The 23,114-nt window shown below is 47.2% G+C and overlaps 2 protein-coding genes and 2 long non-coding RNA genes across 5 annotated transcripts in view; 2 read left to right on the forward strand and 2 right to left on the reverse strand.

Annotated features, from left to right (window-relative positions):
• Nucleotides 1-425: 425 nt before the first annotated feature.
• UPRT (uracil phosphoribosyltransferase homolog) lies at nucleotides 426-12,049 on the reverse strand. Its single transcript, XM_065689897.1, has 7 exons — nucleotides 11,712-12,049; nucleotides 5,703-5,745; nucleotides 4,107-4,176; nucleotides 3,387-3,449; nucleotides 2,493-2,654; nucleotides 1,622-1,720; nucleotides 426-839 (listed from the first exon to the last, which is right to left on the reverse strand). Exons 1-7 carry the CDS (start codon nucleotides 11,984-11,986, stop codon nucleotides 733-735), a joined length of 819 nt encoding a protein of 272 aa, XP_065545969.1. The 5' UTR covers nucleotides 11,987-12,049; the 3' UTR covers nucleotides 426-732.
• Nucleotides 2,470-7,279, forward strand: LOC136019579 (uncharacterized). The gene is made up of 2 exons (XR_010614958.1): nucleotides 2,470-3,664; nucleotides 4,440-7,279. It is a non-coding gene; the product is annotated as an uncharacterized LOC136019579 (long non-coding RNA).
• A 426-nt stretch (nucleotides 12,050-12,475) lies between the features above and the next one.
• On the reverse strand, nucleotides 12,476-21,171 carry LOC136019444 (uncharacterized). 2 transcript variants are annotated; one of them, XR_010614876.1, is made up of 3 exons: nucleotides 20,660-21,171; nucleotides 13,365-13,527; nucleotides 12,476-12,613 (listed from the first exon to the last, which is right to left on the reverse strand). It is a non-coding gene; the product is annotated as an uncharacterized LOC136019444 (long non-coding RNA). The 2 variants fall into 2 exon arrangements; XR_010614877.1 differs by lacking the exon at nucleotides 20,660-21,171 and adding an exon at nucleotides 19,111-19,531.
• Nucleotides 21,172-21,299: 128 nt separating this feature from the next.
• Nucleotides 21,300-23,114, forward strand: part of ABCB7 (ATP binding cassette subfamily B member 7) — a 41,961-nt gene continuing 40,146 nt past the window's right edge. Inside the window, exon 1 of the mRNA XM_065689782.1 lies at nucleotides 21,300-21,484. Coding sequence (XP_065545854.1) covers nucleotides 21,317-21,484 — 168 coding nt within the window. The 5' untranslated portion in view covers nucleotides 21,300-21,316. The remainder of the gene's footprint in view (nucleotides 21,485-23,114) is intronic.

Raw genomic sequence — 23,114 nt, forward strand, 5'->3', positions numbered from 1 at the left:
TTATATTGCCTTGATACACAAAGTGTAAGTTATAGTAAGGTGAGGCACAAGCCAGTTGTTGTGTCCTCAGTGCCAGGGGATTTAAAGCCAAGAAAGAATTTGGCTGTAGGTTCCTGTTTAATCCAATCCATATGATTACTACACTTGAGTCTTTCAGAAGGGCGCAGAGCCACTAGCACCCTATTTGGCTGCTGGCTCTAAGCCCTGTTGCTCTGCAAATGGAGCTAAAAGCTGAGTTCCAGAGCAGAATTCAGAGTCCTCTCTTGAGTTCTGGGCCAGCATCTCAAGACAAAATTCTGCCTAAGCTTTGGTGTGGCTGCTAAGAATGCCACGGAGTTCCCAGCACACCCTGTTCTGGAAGCACTGGGAACAGCCACACCAGCTGACCCGGCGTGATGTGCGAGCACTAGAAATGAAGCACACACCCTGATTGAGTTGGTTTATTTTGCTTGTGCAAGCAGCCGCAAGACAGGCTATGGAATAAATAAGTTAAAGCAGAGAGTGTAGCACTTTATACAGCCCCAGTGTTGAGATGCTTGACTTCGTCATGACAGAGTGCTTTGTTACTGAACCTGACTCCGTGTTCAGGCAGTAAACCAGAACTGACCTAAGTCAAGTATTTCCCCCTTTGGCCAAAAAACATTTTAAAACATGCCCTCAACCAATAATAAAATGTAGAAAAAAACAACCTGTTGTAACATCATAGAGTCACATCCGTGTGCTCCGAGTGGGTCAGTCTGTTCCAAAATACTTCTGTCCAAAGTGTGTTGGTGCAACAGGATGAACTTCTGTCGTTAGAATGGTGATCTCTGGGAATTCCTGGATGATGGATTTGGCACCTTTTGAGAGAGGACAAAGGCAATACTTAATGCAGCACTGTGGCCACAAGTTAAACCGTGATTAGCAGACCTCCTGCACAGGTAAGTCAGGCTCTGTTCCTCCACCTCCCCTTCATGTTTCTGCCTTAGCTGACTGTCTATGAGGAAAAACTTCCTGAAGTTACTGCATTGCTTTCTGGGGGGTTTCTTACTTGGTTTTTTTATTTCTTACCACACTTTTACACTCCCAGTACAATCACCACAGTGGTAACAGGAGAATAACTGCAGTTCAGTGGCATTTTTGACAGTGAATTCTGCCCTGGCCTATGCTTAAAACAACACAAGATCTATTTTCCCTTTGGGGATCCCCTTTACACGTTAAGACCTTTAGCACAGACACAGCTCTGTAGCTTCATGTACCTCATGTTCCTTACCAAACTGGTTTCCCTTGGTGACACACCAACTCGGCGCCACCAGTGGCTGCCAGTATTGAGAGCAGCAGAACAGGCATTGCTCAGGCAGCCACTGAAGCATTCCATGCCCTGGCAACACTGCACGTTCCTGCTTTGAGGAATACTCTACCATCTGCAGTTTTGGTATTAGGTAATGGGCTTCTCCCTTCCCGCCCCACGTTTCACTGCTCGCTCTTAGGTTTAAACTCAGCCAAAACGAGATGAGCCACAAAGCACTGCCACTGCCAGCAAAGGAGCAGCTCTGCACCACTGCCCCAAACACTCACTGAGGTAACTCCCCATTACATGTACCTGTGCCTGCTCCTGTCCCGCTCACACCCGCTAACTCACCATGAGGTGTGGAGAACAGGCTGAGCAGGATAATGACGCTTGGTTGTACGCCATGTTCTACAAGAACTTTGACAGCCTCAATGACAGTATTGCCAGTACCTGAAAGGGGAAACAGTGATCTGTTTAATAGCTCCCCTCTCCCCTTGTTGGAGAACTTGTCCTCAGCCACCCAAGGACATCCGTGCTCATGCTGGGGTGTGACTGAATGACAACAGCATCCTCTCCCACTGCAGAACTATCGCCTCTGCACGTATCAACTGTAGAAGACTTTGGTATCCTGACGAAGGAACTTCATCCCTACTCTGAAACAGCTCTGCTGGGTTTGAGCACTGAAGTCAGTGGATTTGATTAAAGCCCTGAGGCAAGAAAGCTCATCTAAAATAGTAAAATAGCAATTAAGAGCTCCATGTGTAGAACCAGAATTAAATCTTGCCCTGGAAAAGTTACTTCATCCTGACAAACTCCTCACCACACTTACCAGATTATGGGTTTTTTTGGTAGTATTAGCTGTATTTAATTCTAAAGTAATTTACTTCTAGGATTCTAATACTAATCCAAAAATGTCTTTTAATAGCATGAGAAAAAGATGGTTTGAGTCTTTTCTCATGGCACCTATTAAAAAGTTAAATTGATACCAAGTCTTAATGCTGCAGCCTTTCTCACAAACACAGGCATGCCCAGGTGATCCGCTCTGCATTCGTGCTGGTGCAGGCTGGCTAACACGTATTCTGGCACAGCCTGACCAATTCCCTGCTATGGCACCTAAACCAAGGGAAAAACCTAATCAAAGCCCCTGAAATGTGGCAATTTTCCTTTCAATTTCACCTCCTCCCTGTCCGGATGAGTCGAACTGCACGAAACAGACACTCACTGAGTATTGGGTACATGAGCAGAACCTTTCTCCTGTAGATGTCTGGTGGGAACTTGGCGTAGTACACTTTGGCTCTCTGCGTCTCCTCGTCGCTCTGTATCAGGATCTTCCCAATGCGGATCGATCTGCAGCAGTCTCGTAATCCTTGCTCCATTGCCTCTCCTAAGAGAAGCAGCACCAAAAACCAACGCCAAATTGTTACACGCTAAGAAAGGGCACAATTGCACAAGGCTGCGATTGAACAGACCCTGCAGTGCTGTACTGCTCAAAATGAGATTCTCCCCCTCCCATTCCAGGTGTCAAAACCACCTGAAGCTCTTCTCCTTTTCTCTCTGTCTGGGCAGAGACAGACTCTGCTCGGTGTCACTCCGCTCTGGGTGTCAGTGTTCACACACACCAGCACTGAGCCCTCAAAGGAGCGAGCTGGAAACGTCAGAACAAACGTGGGGTTTGGAGAACGTCTTTGAGCTCTGCCCAGAGACGCCCCGGTGCAGGATGCGGTGCAGGAAGCTGTGGGGCCACTGGATTTTACATCCCAGACACAAAGGACTCTGTAGCATTGGGCAAAATAACCCTGAGCATGGTTCTTCTGGAGCCCTGTTCCCGAGCAGCAGTGGCTGGAGCACACAGGACACTTGGCCTGGCCTCTCACAGTGAACAGCTGATAGAGAAGAGGCCAGATGAGATCTGTGGCAGCTGTTTTTCTCCTAAGAAGTTAATGGCAGACACTGCTTGATGCTCTGGGATCAAGGATCCCTAAGGGGGAGTAACTGCTGGTGGGTTTGGGTAGACCTTTGCTGTAGAGAAGTGCTGTTGCCTGGTTTTGAAAGGAAGTTGCTTACAGGCTTCCAAAACATTTAATTCATGCTCATTAAACAACCAGAAGCTGCCTACCACTTCTCATTATGCTGACTCCACAGTTTCCCTTTTCAAATCTGACTCCTTCATACTTGTGTCCTGTGAGAAGAAAGAAAGAAAAGCAGATGTTAATGGCAGCAATTGCTCCTTCTGCCCCATCTCAGTGCCCCTCTGCAGGATGCTGTTTTAAGTGACCATGATGGGAATGGAACTGAGCTCCTCTGAGTGCCCTGGGGACAGCAGCGAGCTCCACAGATGGGATGAAGTGATCTCCATCCTGCAGCCCACACAGGCAACGGAACGAGCCCGAACTGGTAAAGAACTTGTGCTATTTTTACCTTTAAAAGCCCCATTGGAAAGGTGGCACAGAAGTGTTGCTTTCCAGGGGTGTGGTTTGTAACTGAGGTGTTCTGCATTTATTTTAAATGATCCTATGCCAAATAAAGGTAAACAGAAAGTCCCTTAAGAAGCCTGGTAAGTGCTTTTAAAATACCAGGAGGGACCTTACCCTGTTCTCTACCCTGGATGTTAAACTGTTCCAGCCTCAGGCTCCGCAGGGAAGTGCTCCGCGCACCAAGCCTGGCTGAGTTCATGGAGTGTCAGGATGATGTTCTTACATTGTTCAGTTTTAGGAGCAGGGAGTTGGACTTACGGGACCCTTCCAACTCAAGATATTGTATGATGCTTGTAATGGTCCCATATTAGTTAAGTTTCCACTTACAGTGTTAGCCCTGGGAGGAGTAATCCTCCACATACCTGTTGGAGTGGTCACGGTGCATTCTGTATAAGGCAGTTGGTTCAGTCCCTCTTCAACCACAAGTCTGATCTGTAGAATCAAGGAGACCAGTCACCTTAAAGGGATTTGTTATGAATGGAGGTAAGATGCTAAATGTTAGCGGGTGTTACAAGTACTAGGTGAACCCTTAGCAGCCTGAAGGATCTCTTGAATAGTAGTTATGAGCTGAATTTAGAGACCTTTTTGGGGTGATGCCTGTTTTGTCCACAAACCCAAAGAAGGCATTACAAAACAGAACTGAGGGAAGGGGGTGGTTCACCAGCAGTCACAAAACTGACTTTATTTCTGTCTAGCAGGCACAGGCATCACAGACAAGTTTTTCTCAACAAAAGAGTGAAGCACCAATGCAGCTGCACTTTGCCGACACAAAACACTAATGGAAAAAAGGGAAAATGCACCCTGCCCCAGCTCCCATCAGCGAGGCTCTCGGGTCTATCTTCACATCCCCATTTCTGTGAGCTGCAGTGGGGCTGCCAGAACAGCCCCAGAAGCTGCAGCAATGTAAATGCACCACTGAGTGCCCAAAGAGAAGTTCAGCAGATCTAGAAATCTCTTTAGCACCTTCTTCTTCTGGCACCTGCCAGCTGTGGTTACTATGGGATGCTCTGCCAAGCACCTGCACCCTCACAGGGTGCAGATCAGCAGGGGGGGGAGGTGGAAAAGCTGCTGAGATAAAAAGCACTGCATGCACAGTCGGAGGCTGTGGTCATAGCTAAGTCCTGAGCAAGTATAGACAGGCATGGATTATAGTGTGAGGTGTCCCTGCCCATGGCAGGGGGGTTGGAACTAGATGATCTTGAGGTCCTTTCCAACCCTAACTATTCTATGATTCTAAGATTGGCTCATCACAGGAAACCTGCCTGTAGCAAATGGTGCTGGTAACTGAACAGTCTCTGGACTCATGTTTGTTAGAGAGGAAAAGGCTTTCATTGTTAGCGATGTGGATTTGCAAACAGCAAACACCCTTGAGAACACGAGGAAGTACAAGTGTGGGTGTGAGTGCTGTGGTTCTCTTTAAGCATGTACCTTAAATAAGATAAATGTTCCATTCCCAACAGTCTTTGTTCTGACTTACTAAAATGTGTGAGAACTTCAAAGCGCTCTGTCCCTGCTAGTAACTACCATATGGCTAAAAAACAGCCCCCAAGAGTGGAAGCATCCACAGCTACTAATCTAATAAACCACAAGCACCAGAAGGCACTTCTGCATGCAAGCGACTGTTAACATCTACACTGTAAGAAATTGTATAGCTCTGTTTGTAAGATCAAAGGTACAATTTCAAAGTAAAATTGAATCATGTCCAGCCTCTGTGCCTCTGTTTTTAAAGAGTACTCTGGTTACTACTGCTCTCTGACCTGACGTGGTTGTGTTTGGTAACAACATGGTTTCTGGAACCCTTTGAGATGAACAGAGAACAGCAGTTCCTGTATGGTAAGTTGTTGTCAAAGAGCAGTTTCCTGTGCAGAAAAGTTGCTGTCGTTTATTCCATCCTCAAAGACCCATTTTATGGAAGAGTTACAAAGCACGACACCACGAAGAGGGAAGTCTTCACCTACCAGACGATCAGCAGAAAATACGAAGTCTCCTCTACTGGATTTCCTGGAAAAGGTAATAATTTATATTTTACATTGGGGAATAATTTTAAGAAAACCGCTTAAATATAACATTAATTCAAGGACAGTATATTCTAAAGGCAGTTCAGAGAAAAGTCTCCCACTGTATACAAGATTTCTCCCACAGAGATTCTGCTTCATGGGTTTCCTATCTGGTGGTGCAGACTGAGATGCAGTGAGCTAACACAGGAGTTTGCCTCTTAGTACTGCCAACACTGCTGCCCTACACCAGCAGCGATTACAGGATGAAAATACAAGGATGATAATGTGTATGCTTTCCATTGTATTAGCATTACAACTCGGCTCCAACACACCTCTCAAGATCAGATGTGCACCGATCTGGTACATTCCCCACAGCTCAGAGGCACAGAGCTTTGCTCCAGCTGCTCTTGTGGGTCAGTCAGCACCCACAGGACAGTAACAGTGCAGATCCCTGAGACAAGAGTTATCACAAGTGATAAGCAGGATACATATCCTATCTTATCTGGAACTCCCTCATTGTGTGATTAGATTAGTGAACTTGAGACCAAAACAAGCAGGGATTAATGAGCATTCCCATGAAAACACCTCCCTGCTGGTTTATTAGCTTGGGTGCAACCTTTGCTGTTGAGATGGTGCAGCTTCTGAACCCTTCAGAGGACTGAGTAAGCTCACTTCCTCCTGTTACATGGTGAAGGCCTGAATGTTAAAAGCAGTTGTTAACACCTCACTTCCCGTGTCAAGACCAACTCTGGCTACACAACAGCAGGACAAATTTCCAAGGAGCCACCACTCACAGCATGCTGGCCTTAGAAGTACAGACAAAGCACTGATACCATAAGCAGGTACTTGTACATAACATTTCCTATTAATCGCAGCAGGCATACCCCTCTCTTGTTTTGCAACCATGAGACTCTGGATGTCTCTTAACACTATAAAAAGAGTTCTGCATTAGATCCCCAGGATTCTGCAGCATCTTATGTTTATGTGAGTGAAAATCAAGCTGTTTGCTTATTCCTGACTGGCAAGACAAACCCAGCATCACCAGGACTACGGTTTTGACTGCCAAGTGATGTATGTTTAGAGTGAATACTGTGAGTTATTAATACAAATTACTAGGCTTTAAATTAACTCCTCTGTCCAGAGGGACACAGATGTTTTTATGCACAGTGCACTGAAGTGTGAACTTATTCAGTTATGGTTGTTTTTTGCAGGGAGGAGGACAGCAGGAAACAGCAGTACACAAAAATGACAGGCAAATAGCAGCAATACTGAAAATGACAGACCTCTTGTACACCGCCAGCCGGGACCAGATTTCAAACCCCACAGCATGAGAGAATTACTAGGGGCCAGAAAAAAAGGCTTATGTGAAAACACTGCAACTGTTCAACACCAGGTGAAAGGACAGAAAATAACAATGGCAGGCTAGAAACTTCTGCAGTTTCTTCACCAAGCAACAAGACAACATGTAAAAAATCCAAGGCATTAAAACCTATGTAGCACACAGTTAACAACACGAACATGATGTTACACCATATAAACGAGTTTCATTTTGTTTCTGAAGGTACAGAAGCCTGGCTAATGTACAGTTAAAGTCATGCATGTGTCTTAAGAAGTGAAAAGGAATGGTTTTGGGAATGTACTGTAATACAAGCCAACTACAGGCTTTATTCCAGCTTTAGCACTTGGTACTAGTCACAACCACTAATGCAGCTGTAGGCTCTGAGGGTTTGCGGTCTGATGCACTTCAGCAGTTCCTGTTTCTCCAGTTACCTTACAGAGGAACTTCGAGGGACGCCCAGGGCACTGTGCAGGCAAGACTGAAAAAGCTGCTTCCCTAAACAGAATTTGTAAATGGTTTTTCTAAGAAAACCTGAGACATTGGGCAAACTGCTGCCATTCAGGGCTGATGATGTAGTGGCGAAGCAGGACCAGGTTCTACCTGCAGCACCTCAGTATTTAATGCACTCAGTATTTCACTTTTTGCAGTGCCTGGGCTAGGGGTGGTATGTGGAAGGGATTCCACCCTTCCTGCCTGCAGCAGTCATCTTTACTCATCACGGGCGAGTTACACACTCCTGAATCATCCTACTCTTTATAGCAGTCAGGACTGTGTGTCCTACTGCTTTACTGCCTTCATGTCTATATTGTTCGCTCAGTTCCCCAGGGAGTACGAAGCCTTTGCAGAACACAACGGAATGATCTCAGGTAACAATAACCTTTAAATGCCTACATTTAAATCGTGTCTCTTGCTAAATCAGGAGTTAAAATGATACCACAAATCTGAGCTAAAGAGTTTGCTTCTACAGAAACCAGAGCTCTCTGTTGCAAATTGCTGCATTACTACTGCTCACAGAGCCCTGGCTGTGCCCTGTGCAGGCCAGAAATTGCTTTGAGATCATACCCTCCTCAGAAAGAGGCTGTAACTTCGTCCCCAGATGTTCAATACTGAAATCCCATTACATGACTTAAAATTCACTCCCAACACAGAGTGCAAACTGTATCTGCCCACCCGTTCAGCATCTGCTAGACAGAGATGTGAACAAGCCTGAGGGAAAACGAGCAAACCCACGTACACTCGAGGTGATCCACCCATCCATCTCCTCATTCCGGCACACAGTTCTTGTTAACTTCAATGAAACAAAGAAATACAGGGTCAGTTTAGTCTATCAGATGGTCGTTACTGACTCAGGCAGCTGTCTGAACCCACTGCAGGACATGATGACCAGCCACATTTTTAACCTGGACAGTGTTCCCAACTGGAAGGCCAGGATTTCTTTCCCTGAATCCTCTCAGGACCAAGGAAAGAGCTTTCCACTTTTCTGAGCAGCTCACACGACAGACAAGAGAGTCCCTGAGGTCTTCCGTATCCTGGGCTGCATCCAAAGGAGCGTGACCAGCAGGTTGAAGGAGGTGATCCTGCCCCTCTGCTCTGCTCTCGTAAGACCTCACCTGGAGTGTTGTGTGCAGTTCTGGTGTCCTCAACATAAAAAGGACACGGGACTGCTGGAACAAGTCCAGAGGAGGCCACGAGGATGATCACGGGCTGGAGCACCTCCTGTATGAAGACAGGCTGAGAAAGTTGGGGCTGTTCAGCCTGGAGAAGAGAAGGCTGCATGGAGACCTCATAGCAGCCTTCCAGTATCTGAAGGGGGCCTATAGGGATGCTGGGGAGGGACTCTTCATTAGGGACTGTAGTGACAGGACAAGGGGTAACGGGTTAAAACTTAAACAGGGGAAGTTTACATTGGATATAAGGAAGAAGTTCTTTCCTGTTAGGGTGGTGAGACACTGGAATGGGTGCCCAGGAAGTTGTGAATGCTCCATCCCTGGCAGTGTTCAAGGCCAGGCTGGACAGAGCCTTGGGAGACATGGGTTAGCGTGATGAGGTGTCCCTGCCCATGGCAGGGGGGTTGGAACTGGATGGCCTTAATGTCCTTTCCAACCCTAACTATTCTATGATTCTGCATCTGCCTGACCATCCTTAGCTCCACGTAAGCACGCCTGATTCTAACTTGCATTGCACTGGGAGTATCCAGCCCTTCCTTACTTCTCAGTAATAGTCCTAAATTGACTGGGTTTTCTCCACTTCTGCTTCTCTCCCCTCACAGTAGCCTGCCTTTCAGCATCTGCCCTTTTCAGATGATTGCTGCACCTGCAGCACCCATCTTCTGTACCAAAAAACCCCTTGAATTAAGGCAGCTCTGGTGTCACCTGCTCTTGATTTTAACTCCTTGCAGCCCAGCACTTTATAGCATCTTTCTGAATGACCAGTACTGCAATAGGACAGTCTGAGGTCTCTTATTTACTGAGGTGCAGCTGATGTTCTGGGACAGAACACGGAAATAATGCTTCCCTACTGTCCTTACATACAAAGCCTACACGTGCCTTTCTGAGCAGTTCCCAGTTTTCCTCCCTGGTTGGGAAGGGAGCTGGAAAGTGACAGTGCCATCTCCACTGCCCAGCACACTTTGCTATCACTGCAGCTGCTATGAGTAATTCATTATTTACAAGAATTATTCTGTACTTCCCCTTACCGAAGTCTTGCGCAATGAAGGTGATGCAACTCAGAAGTACCTTCAAAGTTACAATATCAGCTGAAGCCTTCACTCACTATAACAAGAAACTGATTAAACCTATGTGCAAGAGTTCAAAACCTACTTACAACAAAACAATAATTACAAACCCTAGCCGGGTACAGTAATTGCATTGCTAGCAGTTGCCTAGATGCTGAAACTATATGCTGTTTCCTTTTCACTAACCTCAAAACCTTTTGCAGGCCATCAGCAAGCAGAATTTGGAGTTCCTCTCTCTCCTTCTCTCTGCTTTGCCCACTTCTAAGGAAGGTGCCAGGAAGACCTCGAATGCTTATGTCAGCTAATGACGTTAATGTAGGTATTGCCTTTGAGACACTGCCTTTGCATAAAGCTGTATTAGAGATAGTACCTAGAAAATTAAGCCCTCTAGAACCTGGAAATACCAACAGAGACTAGGCAGATGGACAGAAGTGAAACAAAGGGAAGAACCATGTCAGTGCGATGCGTTAGTTATTGCAGATGTTAGAAAGCCAATGTGCTGCAGAAAGAGAAGGGTTTATTCAGAACCTGGTCACCCTATCAATAAACTTGATCTCACACCTCTGTGTCTGCTGGTGGTTCCTGCATCACAGCAGGCAAATTTCACTTTCAATAGATGACCACTACTTAAGCTTGTCATATGCTGCCTGCTAAATTCAGTACTTTGTAATATCACCTTCCAGGTGCTGAACACTCGAAAGCTACAGATGTGACCAGAGGGAAGGGAAGCCTTCAACACTTACATGCTATGTAAGGCCTTATAAAACATTCAGTCTTCACTGTCTCACACTGGGTATTCAGCACTGGGACACAGATTTCTGCACTCCAGTTTAAGATGTGTAAAACTGGAACAAGAGCTTCATGTCTGCGTAGTGGCAGCAAGGACTCCCGGTGACAGTGGTGGCAAATAACAGCTTCAAAAAAGGCAGTCTCCTTTCAGGTGATGTGCCCTAAATAAACTGTCCTTGTCTGACTCCTTCCTTCACACTCCCTCTCCCTAATTCCTCCCAGCCCACCGCGGTATAGTCTTTATGCTATTCCAAACTTGCTATTCCAGACTTACTGTTCCAGAAGTGCGGTTTTTTTGCCCAAATTGTTCCAGTCCCTGCTCCTCAAAGATTCCAGTTCACTTTCACTTCAGCTAGTCCCGCTTTTCCCCAATCTACCTCGCTCAGGCTGCCCTCTTGAGCTGTTATCTGGCCATCCTTGTCCCAGAATCCTTAAACCCCCCATTATACCTCGCTCAAGTAACAGACTACAACGACTTGGCTCTTACATCTCCCTTGACATGGTAGCTCCAATCTTCATAGATTATCTATTATAGTTCTACGATTCATGGACACCTTCTGCTAGAGCAGGCTGTGTGACCACTCCATCCCCGGCGGTGTTCAAGGCCAGGTTGAACGGGGCAAGCCCCGTTCAACCTGGCCTTGAACACCGCCGGGGATGGAGCGGTCACAATTCCTTGAGGAGCCTGTCCCTTCAAGAAGCGCACAGAACGTGTGTGCGGGGAGCGGGGCACACGGTTGCCAACATACTCTTAAAGCAGCCCAACAGTAATCTAGTCCGTGGAAGCTCGCACACGCTTTACGCTCCTTTGTACGGTGATGATGCGGAAGCAAGCTCCAGGTACTGAGATACGCGGAAGCCCCCCCATCAGCGAGCGCAGAAACCCCCGAGGCGGGGCGGCTGCCGGAGAAGCCCCCGGGCTCTGAGGCGGAGCGGCCGCACGTCACCAGACATGGCTGCACTGGCGCAGGGCCCCGCAGCCCGCGGGCTCGGCACCGGGCACCGCGGCCGCCCCGCAGCCCCTCGGAAGGCTGCGACCGCGGCCGCCCCTCAGCCTCCCTCCGCTCCCCCCCCGCGCAGGGACGCGGTTCCGCCGGCCGGCGCTCACTTGTCCCTGATGATGGTCTGCAGCTCCCGCAGCTGGTCGTTCATGGGCAGCAGCTTCAGCTGCGGCCCGAGCGGCGCCGCGCCGCCCTCCCCGGCGGGGATGGCCGCCGCCGCCACGCCGTTGGAGCTGCTGCTGCTGCTGCTGTTGTCCGGGCTGGGGCAGCCGCTGTCCTGGCCGGGCTCCGCGAAGCGGATGAGCCGGGTGCCGCCGCCCGCCGGGGCCTCGTCGTGCGGGCGCGGGCCGAGCCGCTGGCTCTGGCACGGCATCGCCTCCATGCGCGGGGCGCACCCCCGCTGCCCGGCACGGCCGCGGCCGCCACGCGCCCAGCCAGCCCCGCTTGCGCCGCCGCGGGCGGGGGGGGGGGGGGCCGGGGCCGCGCTCGCTCAGCGCTCTCGTCCTATTGGCTGCGGGCTCCGTCACTCAAGCGGAGTGCGGCCGCGAGGGGCGGGGCGTTCCTGCTGACACCCCCGGCGCGGTGATGTCATGGCCCCGCCCGTTCCCCGCGCCCATGGCGGTGCGGGGGGATCCGCGTGTGCGGTCGGGAATTCCGCCCGAGCGCGGGTGCAGCGCGGTCAGGGGTGTGCGCGCGGGCCCCGCACGGCTCGCTCCGCTGCGCTGCCGCCCAGCTCTGCGATCCCCGCTCTGCGCAGAGCGGCATGTGCAGCGCGGAGTATCCTGGGCGAGGGTAGCGGCTGCGAACGGCAGGATTGGGCACAGGTCTTGCGCTTTTCTAACGGGGATTTACAAATCACTCACCGACACGTGTTGTTAAACCTCGCAATACCGTTCTGAGGCAGCTGCCTTACTACGGTCCTGTCTTCGTTAGGGAGAAAAGAGGTTCTGCATACTTGTACGGTGTGTTGGTGATAAAAACTCTCACATACTCCCAGTAAGACCCTAAACTGAAGATGGAAAACGTGCATTTAATCATTCGGTTCATACTTATCTATTTACAGAATAATTTCTTACCTAATTCAGTTTTAACGTTCTGAAATAATCACCAACTGCGCAAGAAATAAAAGATATTCCTCTCTTGAAGTACAAAAAGGAATGATTAGTATTCTGATGGAATACTGAAAATAACGTTCTGTCAATCATCTAACACTGCAGAAACACATCAGTGGACGGTGGGGAGGAGGTGATTAGGTTTGAGAAAGGGAGTAACAGTGCTAAATGCCTGCAGGTGAGTTTACAGGTCACTGCACCCCACGCTGTAAATGTTAAAGAAGGCTGAGTAACGCCTAGTGGTGAGAAACGGAAGGAGGCTGAGGAGTAATGGGAAGAAGTTAAATACAGGAAAGGCAAAGATCTGCAAAATCATTCTCACAATGGAATTGGGATGGGATAGTTGGTATTCCCTCATTTAGGGCATTTCGAATTTAAGTTGCTAAGACATGAGAAATTTATCTGCGCATAAGAATCTGGCACTACCTGGGTACGTATATTCTCACAATATCAAATGCTATATGGTATTCGATGGGAAATTCTATAATTAATTTTAATAACCTATTATCATGAACTGAGAAAAAAAACAGCCTTAAGAATTTACATTTTCCATGTTAATGCATATTGGTTTATTTTCTTACATTTTTAAGGCTAATAAGGTACTTAATATATTTTATATGAATACTTCCCCTGCAAATTTTCCTTTACCTACTCTTTCTTCTTTAATGACTCTCCAGTGTTGCTGGGTTTATTTTCTCCCCAGACTTCTTCAGTCTTTCTTTCCAGCTCAAATCTTCTCTTTCTCCTTTTGATACCAGTTTATTTACATGATACCAGATTATTGGTACCTGTACAAGGCTCTGCACAAACCCTAAGGAAGACACAGAAAGAAAAGGTGGTTGTATACATACCATGTTCACAAACATGACAACTCCTTCTCTCAAGTGACCTAACCTGGAGAAGAAAGCTCATGCTATAGCCACAGAAAGCTAACAGGCAAGTTTTAGAAACTTACACTTTTTCAAGTAGGTTGCACAAATAAATATCTGTTTCTCTGCAGATTTAGCTGTAGAAGCAGAGAATCTCCTTGGAGACAGACAGAAACCAATGTATGCTCCAGAGATGGCACTAGGAAAAGTTGACAGAGGCAGCTTGGTAGAAGAAATAGAAGCTCTGGGAGTGGAAATGACACCACCGAGATTTGTGAATAGAATCTCAAGAAGTATTTAATCTGGGCTTTTTCCACACCACCTCCCAAAGCACTGTCAAATACTATGGTGCCAATACTAAAATATTAAATGCTAAAATACTGTGGCAAACTAATATTGTACCAATAGAGAGGTGCACTTGGGTGTACTCCAGAGTACAGCCACCAGTCCTTTGAGAGCTGCATCAGCAGCAAACCAGGGCTTGAGCACAAGGTGAGTGCACTAAGCAGTAGTGACACTGAGTAGTAGCTCAGTGTCAGGGGTGCCGCAGCATCCCCAACAGCAAAATGAAGGTTAAAAATTAAGACACCCCTGACATATGGGGTGTTGGCAGAAAAACTATTTTGCTCATGTTTTCTCAACACTTCAAAAGCATCATCTGCCTAATGAAAGATAATGGAAATGGGCACTTAGTTTTTTCCTGTAAGAACTCTACATCGGGGTGTAGTGCAGAAGCACAGAAATTCCAGTGTTTTACATACCTATGTTATGAGGTATTACATACCTCATAAATTCAAGGCATTTCAGAGGCAACAAACTAGAATTAATTTATTCTATATATTTCAAACCAGATGAATGGGGGGAAAGGTAGTCAGAATAGTCATAATAAAGTTACATTTGCAGATGGATGTGAACTGTGAAATGTGGGGCAGAGTGAAAGAATGAACTGCAATAAACAAGAGGCTTTACAAAAAGCTATAAAACTGGTTTGAATGATTCCCGTAGGTATATTAATTCAGGCCTTTGAAGCTTCAGTTTTTATCACAGAATCCTCAAACCTGAGGTTGATATCGTTCCTTATAAAGCCATTCTCACCCTGAATATGTCTGATTATGACTGCGTTTAATCCTGATCAAGAAATAGTAGCAAGCCAAGTGCTTATTTATAATCTATCAGAGAAGCAGAGCTAGAAACTTATCTGCCTACATGAAACCAGCTTCACTGTGCAAAGAATGTATCCAAGTGGAGGGAGCACTGCTAATTAATAGGTATATTAATATATCATCTCATGAATATTGCTAATAGGTTTGTGAATGCTTTCTGCTGAAGCACCAGAAGGACTATTAAGAAATCCCATTTATGGTACGGACAGAAGATGTTTCCAACTCACTCCATCCAAGGAAAAAAGCATCTCTAAAGATAGGGTTGGGGTACACTAAATCCTTCAAGGAGAATGTTAAAATGAGTTGTGAATCCAAAGGTACAAATCCCAGGAAGTTCGTGGAAGTGGAAGGTCTGAATGAAAAGATGGAGATGGTTTGGCTATGGACGTCCTAACTCTGGATGCCCTTTAATGAAAGTTTAATCCCAGACAAGGATTTCCCTTCTGAGCCTCCACCACAAAATGACAACACCATCTGTCAGCTGGATAGCTGGAGAAAAAACCTCAGAGCTGATAATTTCTTCATTTTTCCCTTCTCTCCATCTTGCATTAGGAATGATTTCAAAGTAAACCCTAACACAAACCCCTGGTATGGGCATGATGTAATGGTCCTCAAGACTGTCTTATTGCTCTGTTTTACAGTGCCTGGCATGACTTCCAGTTTATATACAAACAGCTAAAAAAACATGGGCATATCTCTACTAACTTCACAGACCACTTTTAGAGCTGGTAATATGTGCTGACGTGGACAGGACGTCTTTCCGTGATTAAATCAGGTGGAAGTTCACTAACCCTTAGCAAGGTCGAGGGATCACCATGAGTTTGTACCTAGTGAAACCGCAGAGGGTGTAACTATTTACAACCAGGCTGTTCTAGTACTTGTGTATAAGAAAGTACTGCATTAATAACAAGTGCACTTGGAATTTCTGTACTGTACTAAGAAATTACTTCCAGAGATGAAGGGCAATACAAAAGAAAACATTAATAAGCTTTTTTTATTGTTGTATTTGTAGCAGAAATGGGTTTGTCTTCCCCTCCTTTCATAGCCATCCCCATCTCTGTGTTATCTTGCTTCCCTTCTCTTCAATATATTTTCTTGTCATCAGGGGACTAGAAGTATTATTTTTAAATATGAAGCAGACAGTTAAAGTCTGCTATATGGGTGTTTACTACTGGCCATGCAGCTAATCAACAGTTTAAACTGGGAGATAAGAGGCACGAGCTACTGAAGCCCTGTTTACATTCTGCTGAATTTCCTGTGTATATACATTAAAATCCTGCAGCTCCTGCAATATGAGGCATGCCCAGAAGCCCTGGACTCAGCTATAGCAACCAGGCAGCATTACAGCTGAGCAGCAATGGCTTGGGAAAGTTTAAAGCCAATGGGGATCCTACAAGCAGCAGAAACACTTATTTCCTTCTACAGAAGAAGAGCCGTGTGCCAGAGATCTTCATAAGCACACATATGCAAACAGGATATGAAAAAGTAACTGAAGTTTGTGACTTACTGTCCAGTACTTAAGGAAATACTTGAAGACTGTGGCAGCAATATACAAGCAATACAACAAAGAGTAGGCTAAGAAGAATAGAAAGAATTTGTAGTTAGAAAATCCAATGCAGTTATTCACCCTAGAGAAGAAAAGCAAAGTTACAATCAGGATGCGCACAGCACACACGTGTAACACAATGAGGACTGCAACTTGGGGCAGGGAGAGAGGTATTTAAGCCTCTTATTCACACAACACAATTTCGCCAATGAAGAGCTCCCCTTAGTGGTCAGTGTGAAACAGAGCTGAAGTCCCTGCTTTCCACTTGCAGACTTCTTGCTGTGCCAGGGAAAAAGCAGGGTTTGTGTTTTGGGATTGTTCTGAAGTTGGCACCACCGGTAAATCTGTCACAGAGACAGCTCCAGTTACTCACGGCTGTTTCTTGTCTGCAAAGTTAATCAGATCTGGGGGTTTCTGTGTTACTTTATTCATGTGCAAAACTCAGGAGTCAGATTCCCCACTGCTGGTTTGCTCACATACAGAGCAGCCAACCCCACGTTTGATTTCTGCTTCTCCATACACAGGACAACTCCCCCAGAAACAACGGAATGCAGGAAGCAGTAGTAGGTGTTTGTCTCAAAACCCAGATTTGAAAGACTGTCCTGGGTTTAGCAGTAGCTGTCATTTTTCTCCTTCTTAGTAGCTGGTGCAGCGCTGTGTTTTGACCTTCGGCCTGAGAACATTGCTGATAACACAAATGTTTTATTCTGACCAAGGACTTTCGGAGCCTCATGCTCTGCCAGGAAGGAGGGAAAGCTGGGAGGAAGCAGAGACAGGACACCTGACCCAAACTGAGCAAAGAGGTATTCCATACCACAGCACATCATGCCCAGGAGGTAACGAAGAGGGACCCGGAAGGGCTGAGAGACTAAAGGGTTGGAGTAGGTATCGGTTGGTGCTCAGTTCGGTGGGGTGGGGGAGTTATTGGTTGGCTGGTGCTGAGGTGTTGTATTCTCTTCCCTTGTTATTTCCTTTATCATTATTATCATTGGTGGTAGCAGTAGTGATTTGTATTATACCTTAGTCACTAAATTGTTCTTGTCTCAACCCATGGGAGTTGCATTCTTTCAGTTCTACTTCCCATCCCTCCAGGAGCAGGGGGAGGGCAAGAAAGGGGGGGGGGGGGGGGGGTAGGGGGGAGTGAGTGAATGAGCTGTGTGGTTGGGTTTAAACCACAACAAAGACCCCCTACAATTCAGGATGATCAGAGAGGTTCGGGGGGGACTGGTTTGCGTTGCTTCTGATTTCTGAAATCTTCCTTCTCCAAGAAAAGGAGAGGTTTAAGAAATCTAGCGGCAGGGATTCTCCAAAGGTACAAAGCTTAATTCAGCCATGCACCGCTCTACACACGCTGTCTCTGAGCATGCACAGGCACCATTTCAGAAAAAAAAAAAAAAAAAAAAAGCCCTCTGGCTTCCACATTTGCTCAGACTTTGCTGCATTCCTGTTGGATAATCACCTGTGTTCTTTACTTCAGGATTCTTTGGCTTGGAGACAGAAATGAACAGGGCAGAGCCTGTAATATGAACACAGGTTTCTGTTAAGTTTTGAAAGGAGCACAGTGTGCACTCTATCACCAAACAGGGCCCGGAAATCTGCCCACAGAATTCCGTCCTCCAGTCCTCACCTGGACTCCACTGCAAGTAAAAACAACTGCTGATTTTTGTCATTCTATTCCAATTACTAGGTGCAGACAACATAAGTATGTTCCCACACACACAACAACAATCTGTCTCAAACCCCGCTGCCGTTACAACCACACCCGCTTCTACCTGCACAGTAACATCTTCCATGAAGAGTGATAACCAAAACTGAAGGTCCTTACTCAGGAGACTCCAGTGAGGTGAGGTGAAGGAAGGTCCCCAGGATTTGGCAACTTGTTAAATGCTTAGAGACCAATGACTCTATAACAATGTAAATAAATAATCCTGGCTGTGCCCACATCTACCTGAACAGAAAGCTATAAATCTTGGCGGTTTTCCTACCCATTTTTCTTCAGGACTGTAGTTCATTAACTACAAGAAACACAGTTTCATTAATGTGCATCAAGCACTGACTTTCCCATTACCACTGCTGTCTCCAATCAAAGAATCATTTACGGAAAACAAGGGCAGAAGGAACAACACGCTTTGGCAGCTTTAAGATTATCTGCCTAAAGCTTTGTGCCCTCTGTCTTACATTTCTGCATTAAAGTAGCATGAGATACTATCATATTTTTCATTATTATTTGTGGCACTAAATGCTGCAGCACACAGTGCCAGATGGCTAATATTCAGAGTAAAAATAATGCAAGGCCAAGCTTAGAAAGGCTCAATGAGAACGTAATAGCATGTATTCTACAACCAATACAACACTGAGCAAAAACACAAAGCTCCAGAACAGACCAAGATGAAATAACCCAAATACAGCACAGATCATTTAAGGAGGAAAGAAGTGAAATGAAAAGCCCACTGAAAAATTAAAATGAAATTAAAATACACCCCAAAGCCCTAAAACCAACCAACCAACCAAAACCTGGATGGCTTGTGTCTGAAATGGGAGAGGTTAAACAGCCTTTTTCAGTGGCTGCCATTTTGGTCAGGATTTTAGATAGTTCTGCAGCCCTGTGGTATCTGACAGGATACATTTAAGTAACTTGTAAACCAGCTAGCAGTATGTGCAACATATAACCTGTTTGCTTACAAAATCTAGGACAAGTCTTGCTTAGCGTAAAGGTGGACAAAACCTCGTTTGTTTTTGGTTGTTTTTTTTTTTTTTTAAGAAGAAAAATGCTATTTCTGTAACATTTTAAAGTACAGATAATTTATGCCACTTACTTAATTGGCTACAAATGGAATCCATGCAGCTCTTCGAGTGTGTGTGTGACTGCTCTGCTCTTGAATGTAACTCTGAGGATTAATAGTTAATATTTTCCTAGAAATCGTTAACAAACTCCCTGGTTCCAGATCAGAACTGTGCCTTTAGGCACTTTACAATGTTAGGGTCTTACTGGAAGTACGTGAGAGCTTCTATCACCAACACACTGTACAGGTATGTGGAACCTCTTCCCTTCCTGTGTAACCAAGACAGGACGGTAGTAATGCAGTCGTCTTAGAACAGTATTGTGAGGTTTAACACAACAAATGGATTTTGTAAATACCCATTAGAGAGGCACAAGAGCTGTGTCAAATCCTACCATACCACAGTTCGGGGCTCCTTTATCCATACAAAGGATATTCCACATAGCACATACCCAAAGAGCTCAGTGTAGTGGCAATACTAGATGTGAATCGTACAGCTCAGAGCCTGTGTTGCAGGTCTGCTTGATCGAGGATGTGTTGCATGTGCATACATACAGTGTATGCATGAAGGCAATCTTAGGAACACATGTAGAAACACTGCAGACATGTTTAAAATCACTCAAAAGTGCTGGCCAGCCTGTCTGCCGAGGCTATCCCAGCCAAAATGTCACAATCACCACATTTTCCCTGGTCAAACTTCCATGTGGAAAAGCGCATGCAGAAGGAAGTGGATGTATGGAAGCCATAAGCCTAGGATTTCTGTGTATCTTTCTGAGCAATGCCACAGGGCGGCACTGTTCAGACCAGCCTCCAGATGCAATTATGATGGAGAATTAGATTAGTGACAGAGAAATGTTGCCTCTGTCGTTTAAAGTGAATCCTGGTCAGAAGCGAAGTTGCATATCAAAGCACAGGCTGAAGAAAGCCAGCCTCATTAAAAACCAGCTTTACGCCAATTGTCTTCTTCCTTTCTGTCTGTCTGTCTCTCTGTATTTTCTCCCTGCAAATGAGCTTACAGCTCTTCCTCAAGGCAAGAGCACCAGCAGTCAAGCTCTGGCAGCTTTGAAGAAATCTTTATGTGATTAAAAATGCCACACAGTTACAGCTTCCTCCTGGCTCTGCTTGCCAATCAGACGGGAGCATACGGGCCATGGTAAACGTAATCCATGGCATATCTCTGTCCTGAATCGGGAACCACACTATTGCTGCATGATCCTGGCCTCAAAGGACCCACGGCTGAGCTGCATGCTGTGGTAGCCAAAGGAGTTCTCCCAGGTAGCTCACAGCTTAATCCCAGGAAGGGCATGGAATGCAGAACTAGGCCTGTGTGGAGACGTGTGGTGCCATGTGCCGTCAGGATCACGGCTTTCCTCATGGCTCTGCGGGCTGAGGCCTGCCTGTGCCTGAGCCCTGGAAAACCGCTGGAACAGCCACTGTGTGGGGTCCCCAGCACCTGCTGAGAGGGACGTGTGCCAGGCTGGGAACCCCTGCTTGTCTGACAGCAGTGCTGGTGTCCGGCTGGGTGTGGAGAAAGCGGCAGATGGGAAGAAGCACCCTACTGAAGAAGAGAGACTTTATAACGTACCATTGTGTTCATCACACAGTCGTTAGGGTTGGAAGGGCCACCCGGAGCAGGTTACACAGGAACACGTCCAGGCAGGTTTTCAGTGTCTCCAGCGAGGGAGATGTTTATGTGCATCAATGAGATCCCCTCACAGTCTTCTCTAAACAGGCGCAGCTCCCGCAATCTCTCCTCCTAAGAGAGACGCTCCAGACCCCTGATCATCCCTGTGGCCTCTACTGGACACTCTCCAGTTGTACTGAGGAGCCCAGCACTGGAAACTGCTCCAGACGTGGCCTCACCAGGGGTTAACGGAGCTCTCACCAACACGAGCCATGCTTTGCTACTGCGTGGTTTGGGCTTAAAGACCGCCGCGCTTCAACAGCCCGGTTTCTCAACAGCAATGTCTTTATTTTAGCCAGGGCAAAAACCCCTGTCGGGGAGGTGACGGCTGCGGGTGGGCTTGACAGAGGGCCCGACCCCCTCAGGGCGCCATGGCGGAGCTGAGGGCGGCCTCAGCGAGGCCGGCCGAGCCGAGCTGCCGCGGTGGTGCGGGCGCGGAGCCGGGCGCTGTCATGGCGACGAGCCCGCCCTCCCCTCAGCGCGGCCCCGCCCCGCCCCGGGCTCCCCGCAGCGAGTCCGCCGCCGTCCCACAATCCTCTGCTCCGCGCCCCGCCGAACATGGCGCTGCTGGGGGCTCCGCGGAGCCTGGCGGCAGTCGCCTCCCGGAAGCGGCGGCTGCTCGCCCTCGCCCTGCTGCGTCCTCCGGCGGCCGCCGCCGCCTGCGCGCACGGGTGGCAGGCGGGGAACGGCCGGCAGCGGCCCCGGGCAGCCCCGCGGAGCGGCCAGGTGCGTACGGGCGCCGGGCCACGGCCGAGGGCGGGTGGCGGAGGGCGCTGGGGCGGGCGGTGAGGGGGGGGGGGGGCGCTGAGGAGCGGCCGTGGGCCCGCGGTGCTGCCCCCCCCGCCCCGAGCCCGGCGGGGCGGCCCGTGCCATCCTTGCTCCGTTTCACCGGTGCCTGGCTGCCGGTGACGGGGCCCCTTGTCGAGGGACCGGGGGCTGCGGTGGGGCTCGGTGCGGGGCTCCGGTCCCAGTGTGTGTGGGGAGTGTTTTGGTCGAGAGCGGTGAAGCCGTGGGCAAGTTCGGGCAGCTGCAGGCTGGAGGTGGCCGCTCGAATGTCTCTGAACGGCGCGTCCGAGCGTCTGATCATCTGTGTGTGGATAAGGCTTAAAAAGAGTGCCCTTGGCCGGATGCTGAGCGTTTGTGTCGAGGGTGACTTCTCCTGACAGCGAATTCTGCTGTTAGGGAAGGGAAATGGGAATTGGAATTCTTTCTGTCAGCGGTGCAAGACTGTAACGTGTTCCAGTGAATGATTGCTTTTGTTACAAGAGCTGAGTACACATAAGTCCAGCTTTCAGTAATTCATGTGTAGTTTTCAAAGCGAGTCAAGGAAATGTATCTCGAAGATCAAGAATGAACTTTCCATGGGCTCTCAGACACTATTTCTGTTCGATAATAAGCTTTTTTCTTTCTTACTTTCTTCCCTTGGAGTGCCATTGTTAATGGGCAGCTTTTCATTGTCCCCTGCCTTGATTAGTTGCCCTTGACAGGCAGAATTCTGTCATGGGCTGCAGTCAAATTCACACTACTTAATAGACGAGATATCTGTGTATGGGGGCTGAAATAGTGATTTTGGGGGTTTTATTTTGAAACTTGTGCAAGGCAAGAAGCTGAGAGTTGAAGTTTCTTTGACATTTTTTTCCCTGGTATTTGGATAGGATGAAATGTATCTGGGTACTTGGTATTGCCCAGTGTTCCTGGGGACATATTTTGGATGTTAGTGAATAAACAGCAGTGTTGTCATGGTAATGTGTAGAAGTATTAATTATCATTCTGTTTTTCTTTTTAATATTATTGTTTTTATGTGGGAAATGCAAATCCTTGCTGAAAAGTTTGAATTGCCACGTGTTGCTGAATGTTGATCTGCACTAGATTTTCTGAGCTAGAAACTTAAGGCTGTGTCTATAGCGTGTATGTGTGCAGGTCTTCATCTCTTTGGCCTTTTATTTTCTAGGTATTTCCATGTTAGAAAGTGGTCACTTATTCATTTTGTGGGTTTTTTTGACTGTCTGCTGATTTTGAATTCACTTCTGCTTCAAAGCTCCACATTATGACAAACAGCACATTTTACATAAGTGTGTTGTGCAAATTGATTGTTATCTAGCAGGAGGCTCAAGCTCAGTGTTCTGGAGTTTTTTGTTATAATGCCTTTACAAATCTGGGGACGAGTTGACATGATCTTCTTAACATTTAACTGAATTTGCTGACATTTGGCTAAATTTGCTGACAGGAGAATGCTCTGTCCTGTGATTTCAGTTTTCCTTCTCATTTTTCAGCTAGCTCAATAAATACTGTGCCTGCACCAACAGAAGTGACTGTCAGAAGCTGGTGAGGCACTTCAGCAGCTCGTATTTCAGAG

The sequence above is a fragment of the Lathamus discolor genome, chromosome 9 (assembly GCF_037157495.1).
Source record: "Lathamus discolor isolate bLatDis1 chromosome 9, bLatDis1.hap1, whole genome shotgun sequence".
In the NCBI taxonomy this organism is placed as follows: domain Eukaryota; kingdom Metazoa; phylum Chordata; class Aves; order Psittaciformes; family Psittacidae; genus Lathamus; species Lathamus discolor.

Bases quoted from the DNA above. Each gene is read 5' to 3' on its own strand.
- UPRT (XM_065689897.1), bottom strand. From the start codon at position 11,986: ATGGAGGCGATGCCGTGCCAGAGCCAGCGGCTCGGCCCGCGCCCGCAC. The intron at 5,746-11,711 runs GTGAGCGCCGGC...TACCTTTTCCAG, and splicing joins CAGACCATCATCAGGGACAA to GAAATCCAGTAGAGGAGACT. The intron at 840-1,621 runs GTGAGTTAGCGG...CTCTCTCAAAAG, and splicing joins CCTGTTCTCCACACCTCATG to GTGCCAAATCCATCATCCAG.